General features: G+C 46.3%; 1 protein-coding gene across 1 annotated transcript; it reads left to right on the top strand.

The window, feature by feature from the left end:
- The first annotated feature begins 433 nt into the window (after positions 1 to 433).
- On the top strand, positions 434 to 2,737 carry GPR6 (G protein-coupled receptor 6). Its single transcript, XM_078646880.1, has 2 exons — positions 434 to 568; positions 1,318 to 2,737. Exon 2 carries the CDS (start codon positions 1,331 to 1,333, stop codon positions 2,312 to 2,314), a length of 984 nt encoding a protein of 327 aa, XP_078503006.1. The 5' UTR covers positions 434 to 568; positions 1,318 to 1,330; the 3' UTR covers positions 2,315 to 2,737.
- Positions 2,738 to 9,395: the final 6,658 nt, after the last annotated feature.

The following is a 9,395-nucleotide window of genomic DNA, read 5'->3' on the forward strand; positions in this document are numbered from 1 at the left end:
AGAGGTGGGACCGGCTGCGGGGGCTCTGACGCTAGTCCGGGCCAAGAATGAGGCAGCCTTCGCCACCCGGGGCCTGCTTCAGAAGAGCACCCTAGTGAGACGTGGGACAGGCTGAGGGGGCACTGACGCTAGTCCTAGCGATGAGCGCTGTTCACAGGGGTCCCCTGGACCCATCCAGGCAGCAACAGGTCTGCTCTGGACGTCAGAGCGCCGGTCTCTGCTCACATTCCCTATGCAAGGGGATACACGTGAGAACAGACGGACTCCCGCAGCCGGCAACGCTCCGCCCACACCTCCTGCACCAACCAACTGCGGCCTCGCCCACAGCCCCCCGCGCCGGTGCCGCTCCGCCCCCGGCTGGCAGAAGACACTGCAGCACCTCTCTCCAGCTGCACTACAGCCAGCTCCACCGCTCTGATACCTGCTCCGAGGAGCGCCGCGGCTGCAGCACAGGAGTCCCAGAGCCCATGCGAGCAGAGCCCGGACAGGGGACAGAGCTCTGAGCCCCGAGTCAGCGACGGAGCCGGCGCTCAGCACCCATGAACCAGCTGCCCTGCCTTGATAAGAGGTAACGACCCCTTACACCTAGGCATTAAAACCAACGAATAGCACCTCTCTGTATCCACCGGAGCAGTTGTTAGCTCCGTGCCCTTTAACTGCACCACATCAGTACCATCTACCATCGGGTTGTGGATGGTACTGATTGTTGCACCGAGTGATGGAAGCGATTCTTCCCTCTTGACCAGCATCTGCTCTGGGCATCAAGTGCCCTGCAGTAGAGCACTGAATGCGAGTCCTTGGGAAGGTGGTGTATTTCAGCACCACGGACAGCTGCGCCAGAGCTTAAGCATCATTCGAAGGGCGATGAGACGTTTTGGAAAATGAGAACTGAGAGAGTTTGATTTCTTCCAGCAGTCGGACATTTAAATGGATGTGTACTTCATTTTAAAAGCAACATCCGTATACATGGGAGTGTTTGAAAGGCTTGGTTACAGTTCAAGTCCTTGCTTTTTTTAAGGCGCTTTGAAAGAAAAAATGCATGCACACATTAATGAATGAGATGTATGTATCTAAACAGACCGTTCCAACTACATGTTGACAAAATGATGTTGTGACCTTTAGAACATAATAACTGTTTCTTTATGAAGCTCTGATGGTTTGCCTCGGCTCTATAATATAGATATAGGACACACACAATCGCCAGATTGAATGGCCTGGGGCGTCACTGATGGGTTTTGTACATATATATATTGTATGTATTTTTTTTGCTGGCATTACTGTGATGATCTAACTCCTGTGTCATTGTTTTCTCTCTAGGAGCGTGTAAGAGATGAACGAGAGCGCCAACGACAGCGAAGCGCTGGTACCCCTTCCCTGGATCCAGGCTAGTGATGGCAACTCCTCCCTGGAACTGTCCTCTCTCTTCCCGTTCTTCGGCATCAACCCCTGGGACATCATGCTCTGCATCTCCGGCACCATCATCGCCTGCGAGAATGCTATAGTGGTGGCCATCATCTTCTATACGCCCACCCTGCGGACCCCCATGTTCGTGCTGATTGGTAGCCTGGCCACGGCGGACCTGCTGGCAGGCTTCGGCCTGATCATGAACTTTGTCTTTCAGTATGTGATTCAGTCAGAGACTGTCAGCCTGGTCACGGTTGGCTTCCTGGTGGCCTCCTTCACCGCGTCGGTGAGCAGCTTGTTGGCCATCACGGTGGACCGCTACCTCTCGCTCTACAATGCACTGACTTACTACTCTGAGAGGACCATCCTATGGATCCACCTCATGCTCATCTTCACCTGGGGGGTCTCCATCTGCTTGGGCCTCCTGCCCATCCTGGGCTGGAACTGCCTGGAGGACAGCTCGTCCTGTAGCATCGTCCGGCCCCTGACCAAGAGCAATGTGACTCTCCTCTCCGCCTCCTTTTTCTTTATCTTCACCTTAATGCTCCACTTGTACATCAAGATCTGCAAAATTGTTTGCAGGCACGCCCACCAGATTGCCCTGCAGCAGCACTTCCTGACGGCCTCTCACTACGTGGCCACTAAGAAGGGGGTGTCCACGCTGGCTATCATCTTGGGGACGTTTGGAGCCAGTTGGCTGCCCTTTGCCATCTACTGTGTGGTGGGCGACCATGACTATCCTACGGTGTACACATACGCCACTCTGCTGCCAGCCACTTACAACTCTATGATCAACCCTATCATCTATGCCTACAGAAACGCTGAGATCCAGAGGGCCATGTGGGTCCTCTTCTGTGGCTGTTTCCAGTCCAAAGTGTCCTTTCGCTCCAGATCCCCAAGCGATGTCTGAAAAAGGCACCTCTTTTTTTGGTGACATTGCACAAAGAGACAATCTAGTGAATTTCAGTGCCTGTCCCGGAAGGGGTCTATGTCGTGAAGTTGTCGAGAACATATTTGTAAACGTGAGCACTTTAAGCCCCCAGCCTGGCAACGACTCTCGCGCCAAGGGGCTCTCCAGTCTGTGAACAATGTGGTGCATGTCACACACGTGAAGTGAAGACATTCCAGTATTGCTTCATGATAGCACTTTATTTTTAGCTGCTGAACTGCCAAAACAGTGTTGAGATGTTCAAAAGTGTGGGTGGGGGGGTCAACGAAATAGAGGGAAAAACATGTTGTATTTTGTTGTACGTGATAGTCTATTTTGCGGCAAACATTGATAAATGAAGACAGATTTTGTACACAGAGAAATAAACTCTTTAAAACAAGTGAACCTGTTTTGTGTATAGCATCATGGTGTTGGGTGACAGTAGAATGCATGGTTACAGTCCATGTTCAACAAGTTCAAGTACTGAGGAAAAGACTCACTAAACAGGGCTGCTGTCTATCTATCTATCTATCTATCTATCTATCTATCTATCTATCTATCTATCTATCTATCTATCTATCTATCTATCTGTCTGTCTGTCTGTCTGTCTGTCTGTCTGTCTGTCTGTCTGTCTGTCTGTCTGTCTGTCTGTCTGTCTGTCTGTCTGTCTGTCTGTCGGTCTATCTGGCTAGCTAGATAGCTATCTATCTTGCATTGCCCTCAAGTGCATGCAGAGGATCAGTGAGTTCATGGGAATACACTGCCACCATCTGAGCATGTTTCAGTCCTACATGATTTTGGGACGGGGGTGTTGTAATTGGCCAACAGAGAAAGGACTCCTTCCCTGTGACCGGTATTGGGGTGGTAGGGTACTGGTTCTGTTATAAGATCGGTAGCAGTGTCTTGTGTGATCAATTGAACCAGTTACTGAGTGTAGCCTGACAGCAGGGTTAAGTCGGGCTATGGGGTGGGGGTGCGATCTGCCTTTTTTCAGCACAACTCTTTTCAACAGACTGTCAGGTGGTTTTCCCTCTTCGGAAAGACTGATCAGTTCAAGATGATAAATTCAAAACAATTTGTTATTTCAGATAGCTCTCACAATACTACAGTATTTTATATGTCGAGAGGAATAGTGTGTCCGTTCCCAGAGTCAAAATAATTTCCCATGCCGATGTGAGCAGTGTATTGTTCCCAACATTATGTCTGCATACGTTTTATCTGTCATTTGGAGCCATTTTTTGTTAAATTGTGGAGGCTTTTAGCATTTCAAAACAATGGTTGCGTTATAGATGAAAATACATATGCATACATATTTGAACACATTTCTTTGCAACACACAAACACAACCCCTACACACATGCTCTTTAATCAATCACCCCCCCAGCCATCCATGTATGTGTGTCTTATTCTGTCAGGTACATTATTGCATTTTGAAGGAATTTCTGTTTGTAAATAACGCATGCACCTCTCACAAAATAAACAAGGACCCCACCGAAAGACAAGCACCCTTTAATAACCCCATCTAGGAATATACTTGGATGCATGTATCTGTCTCACCATGCATACATGTATGCTTGAGTATATCTGTTTATCCGTACACCATCCAGCCATGTATGTTTTGGTGTCGGGAGGATTATAGAAATCTGAAGAATTTGGCCTTTGTGTATACATTGTAAAACGACGGTGTTCGCAAATATTCGTAGACACATCTTTAAGATTCACGCGCCCCTCCCCCACACACACACACGCATGAAGAGCTCTCGCTATTAAGATCCATGCATCCATCTCTCCATGCATCCGTGTATGTTTCCAGGCATGCAGGCATCACCAATCCGCGATCTCGTCTGCCCATCTGTCCTTCACCCACCCATTCCACTCATCATCCCTCCATTTATCCGTTCATAGATGTCCTAATCTGTGAGGCAAATGAATGGATGTCGAAGGATTTTCCGTTTGTCAATACATGACAGGAGTAAGATACTTATACAAACGCATGCACATACACATATATGATTAAAGAAACATATGCACGTAGAGATACATTTCATGCGTCCATCCATCCGTCTGTCCGTCCATCCATGATCCATGTATGCCTTGGTCTGATGGGCACATTGGATTTTCGACGATTCGATTTTTAAGAAGTAGTAATATTACATGACAATGTGCCTCCTACACATGCACATTCCAACAGAGACACGTGTAATATAATCATGCCCCCATTCTAATTGTTTCACCTCTCTAACACAGGAATGTTAAATCTATTTGCCGAAATATATACATTTGCCTAGAAATGGGTAATGGAAAACAAACCAGCGTCAAAGGGAATTACGGATTACAACATAAAATTAAAACGGTTGCCCGGAGAGCAATGCCTATGCCCATACGTATGCCTCCATGCAGCCTTCTTTCGTGACCTCTCTGTACGCACACACGCCCATACGCGAGGGCACGCATTTGTAAAAAAATAGCGATTTCTTAAAATTCCTTAATTGCGAGTCGCCAATTGCGAGTCGCAATTAAGGAATACCTCCTCATTCATTCCTATGGGCCTAGAGGCCCATAGGAATGAATGGAACGACTTTCTCAATTATGATTCTCAATTAGGGAATCGCAAATTGGGATTGTAATTTCAAGGGTGCCAGGGTGTCAAAAGGACACCCTGTTGCACCCCTGAAATCTGCATATGGGTACATCTTGCACACACACATGCCCTAAGGGCATGTTTGTGTGTAAAATGGAACTTTGAAAATGCACTTTAGTGCATTTTTCAAAGTTTTTACAAATTACCATGAAGTTCAACTTCATGGTAATTTGCTCCCCCTATTAGCGAAATCGCTAATTTTTTTACTTTAATGCATTGCATTTAAGGAATCTCAATTTGGGATTTCTTAAATGCAAGTGCAATTTAAGTAATTGCAATGTTGCAATTTCTTAAATTGCGATTTTTGCATTTGGGATGATCCCAAATGCAAAAATACCGGTCGCAAAGGGGCAGATTCTGAGAATCTGCCCGTTTGCGACCGGTTTTTAGCTTGATACATCTATGCCCAATTGCGCTCGATTTTCGCAAAATGAATTGCCACGTTTAGTTGAGTGCCTGTAGTGTGCGCATTCACGTACGCACATATAAGAACAACGTATGTCTATCAATGGAGCAAGTAGTATGGTGCGCGTGCTCATACAGCTAGATAGTCTCACAGAGGGCGAGAGAAAGGCAGACAGGCCTGTAGGCAGGATGGCTGGTGCGAAAATGGCTGGGTGCCTGTATGCATCCGTGTATGGCTACAAAGGAGGTAGAAATAAATAATCCATTCGCCTTCAGATTTGACCTGTACACAGATGCCCCAAGAATAAGTTCACAGGGGCCTAATATGTCCCAGACATTGTTTACATTGAGTCATAATACATTTGATAAGGCGCTGGCCGCTGGCATCGCTGGGAGCAGGGGCTGCAGGGCTTGTTCTGGTGATCCCAAAGACCAGGCCTGACGTCAGAGGAGATGCAGTAAACGACAGCCTTTCATTTCTAAAATGAGCTCTGATCTGCAGGGCTACCTGAGCAGAATACCATTAGCCGGCGCGGTCTCTGTTGCTGCTGCCGGAGCCCCCACCCCGGAGCCGGGCGGGCAGTCAGCACAGAGCACGGACAGCGGAGGAAGCAGCTGGTGGATGCCTGCAGCCCGGCTGGCCTCGCAGCTGAGGACAACCCTGGACACAGCGAGGGTACAGGGAACCGTAGGTGCTGGCTAGTGCTCGGATGTGGCCACCAACACAGCAGCCTGATAAAAGGTAACACAATGCCAACCTCTGCCACAGAAAGAACGGATGGAGCACCACAAACTGATGTAGTAGAGAGACAGTGGTAGGGGGAATATAACACCATGTCATCAGACATTTGTATGTCCAGTCGTGGTCGTGTTTAAAAAACAGTGCATTCTGGGAGTTGCAGTCTCAATTCGGTTTATTGACACTATCAAACTAACACACTGAGCACTAACACAGAATGATTTGTAACAATAGAGTAAAGTTGGGCGAAATCACATATTGTTTATGTTGGGAAACTTTCCAAATTCCATAAAGCGTTCATAAATGAATACTTCTAGAGTGAAGTGTGGCTTGACCGTATCTCAAGAGGCTTTATTCACACGATTTCACAGTTCGGTGCAAAAGTCTCTTGAGATATCCGCAGGATAATGGTTCGAGCAAAAAGTGTCTCTTAGTGAGATATGATCTGCGCGAACGAGACACTTTAATACAACAATGATGCAAACTAGCAGGGGCATAGGAGAGACTACATTTCTGGGGGGACAAGGACAGCCTTTTGGACATTCTTATACAAAACACCCATTGTCTGAGAGCCGTATCCTCCTGTTAAACAAATACATAGTTTTGTAGTGAAACATTGATAAAGGCAGGCATGTAGTCACAGTTTGCAATTATGCTTTAATTGCTATTTACATTCAGAAAGTAATTGGACCAAACGTGAAAAAAAAATGTTTTTGAATCTTAGATCTTCATGCACCAAGCAAACAAAGGTGGGATGCAAAAAATGGAAGAATAAACTGAATGCTCTTCGCAACATTCCTAAACCTCAAAATGCAATTATTCTAATCTTGGTGTGTATTGGAGACAGAGTGCAGGCACACAGAGCTGTGAGAGCAGAGAAATGTCCACTTTCTAAAAGTGCAAAAACAACAATTGATGGAAAGACTTCTAAACAATGTCATGCATTTACCCCCGTACAGAGACCTGGGCCTAAATCCATGTTTTTTTTGCCTTCAATGCCATTCCAGTTTGGACCCAGTCATAGGCAAATCAGCCTTGGCCCTGCTCCCCATGGGAACAGTCCAGCCTTAACTGCCAGGTATGGACCTCGCTGGACTGGAAACAAGCATACTAGGACTGGTTTTGGGGTATCACCCCTCATCAGCCAGGCTAGCTTGACACACGTCTGGGCATACCTGTTCCACTCGGGGGGCAAATGCAAAAATAACAATTGATGGACAGAATGCTGAACAATGTCATACATTAACCTCAGTACAGAGATCTGGGACTAAAGATATTTTGTTTTTGTACCCTATGCCATTCCAGCTTAGACCCAGCTATATGCAAAGCAGTCTTGACCCTGCTCCCCATGGGAACAGTCCTGCTTGAACTGTCAGGCCAGGTTCTCGCTGAACTGGAAACAAGCATCCTGGGACCATTTTCGAGTTATCACCCCTCATCAGCATGTTTGCACAGCAGATTCACTAGTAGCATTAATTTACAGGACCTGGGCACATGAAGTGTCGCTTTTCTAGGGACTTATGAATAAATATATATGCCAATTGGGTATAAGCCACTCTAACATGTTTTAAGAGGAGAACATAAGAACTTCAGCGCTGGATAGCAGTGGTAAAGTGCACAGAATCAGTCCTGCGGCCAATAAAAACAAACTCAGCCAAAAGTAGGAGGAGGAAGGCAAAAAGTTTGGGGACGACTCTGCAAAAAAGGCCCCGTCTAACAAACATGAATGAACCAAACATAGGTTGCTGTGGTTTGCATCACGTGTGGTTTTGCACTTTTTTATCATGAAGTGTGTCCTTGATCCAAAATTGGACTCTAGGATGCAATTTGCATTAAAAAATGGTGCAAAATGTTAAAGCTGGCATTTCACGTACTAAAGCATATTTTCCCTATTTTTGGCATTTCATGTAATTTCCTAGAAGGAAATTACTTAAATTTCAACCAGGTCCAACCAAAACCTGCACGTTTTTCTCCTACACCTCGGAATAGGTGCAATTTATCACCCCAATAAATTCCAAACTCCAGGCTGCCATATTTTATTGGTTGCGCAGAATATTACCCACCCATCAGTGGCAATCCTAATCAGCACCTTTGATCCTCAGTTAGTCCTGACAAAAGGTTAAAAAAAAGGATTGGAAATAACATGCGTCCATGTGAGCTCTGGGGGCAACATGGAGCTGAGATGAACTTGCACTCACCCAGGTCTTGTACTAGCCGTTATCTCCTGCTGTGGGCAGGTGGTAAGTGGACGTCATTTCCATAAAATGGGTGCAAATGCTATTCGAACTGTTTGTGCTCCATGTTTTATAAAACAGCCTAAATCAGTAGCACAACCCAGACACGGCCGGTGGTAGGTGTAACTGCAGGGCGGTGACGTAGGGAGGGGGAGGGGCAGAACTGGGTGGTTGTAATGTTTGTATTACGGACTTTAACAGGTAAGAAAACATATAAATAAATAAAACAAATTTGTTGCGCGCACTGGATCGCATTTGGTGATGCAGTGCACACAACGAAATTTGTTTTATTAATTTATATGTTTACTTACCTGTTAAAGTCCATAATCCATACATTACAACCCCCCACCCTGCCCCTCCCCCTCCCTACGTCACCGCCCTGTAGTTACACCTACCACCGGCCGTGGCTGGCACAACCTTGATAGTAAAGTAGTGCAGTGACCTACTGTGTGGCCAAGTCATTGCACATTGCTTTAGAACGATATGACAAATTAATTAACTGATTAACCCCTTCCATGCTGATGACGAACCCCCAGCCATCATGGTACACAGTGCTCGTGTGCTGATGACAGCTGGGGGCCGTCATGACAATGCCCGCGATCGGAATGTCTAGCACAGGAGCGGAATTCCGGCCGCGGGCAAGGGGTTAAAAAAGCTGGAGAAAATGTGAAATTGTGTTTTACTGAACATACAGACACACCCATGCTCTCTAGGGCTCTATGAGAACAGATTTTCCTTAGACTAACAAAATATTTTCTACGAGGGCCGGCTTCTTTTGCAACCCAGGCCTAAAGCGATTTTACTGACCATTTCTTCTAGACTCAAAAATCAAGTTCTGTGATTCCACATGGGTGTAATGAAGGGCTCTGAACAGTGCTTAATTTGAGCCAATGGTTTCCAGTGCTGGGCCCCAGCACCTAATAGTCAACACTGGTGCTTGTGACTGTCTGCCACAAGGGGGCACTGTCTGGCTAGCTTAGAGATGACCACAACAACAGTCAATCATTAATTCAATATATATTTACAAAAATGGCTATTACCTGC

The sequence above is a fragment of the Lissotriton helveticus genome, chromosome 6, assembly GCF_964261635.1.
Source record: "Lissotriton helveticus chromosome 6, aLisHel1.1, whole genome shotgun sequence".
NCBI lineage: Eukaryota > Metazoa > Chordata > Amphibia > Caudata > Salamandridae > Lissotriton > Lissotriton helveticus.

Excerpts from the sequence above, each read along its gene's own strand:
- GPR6 (XM_078646880.1), top strand. The coding sequence starts at position 1,331 with ATGAACGAGAGCGCCAACGACAGCGAAGCGCTGGTACCCCTTCCCTGG.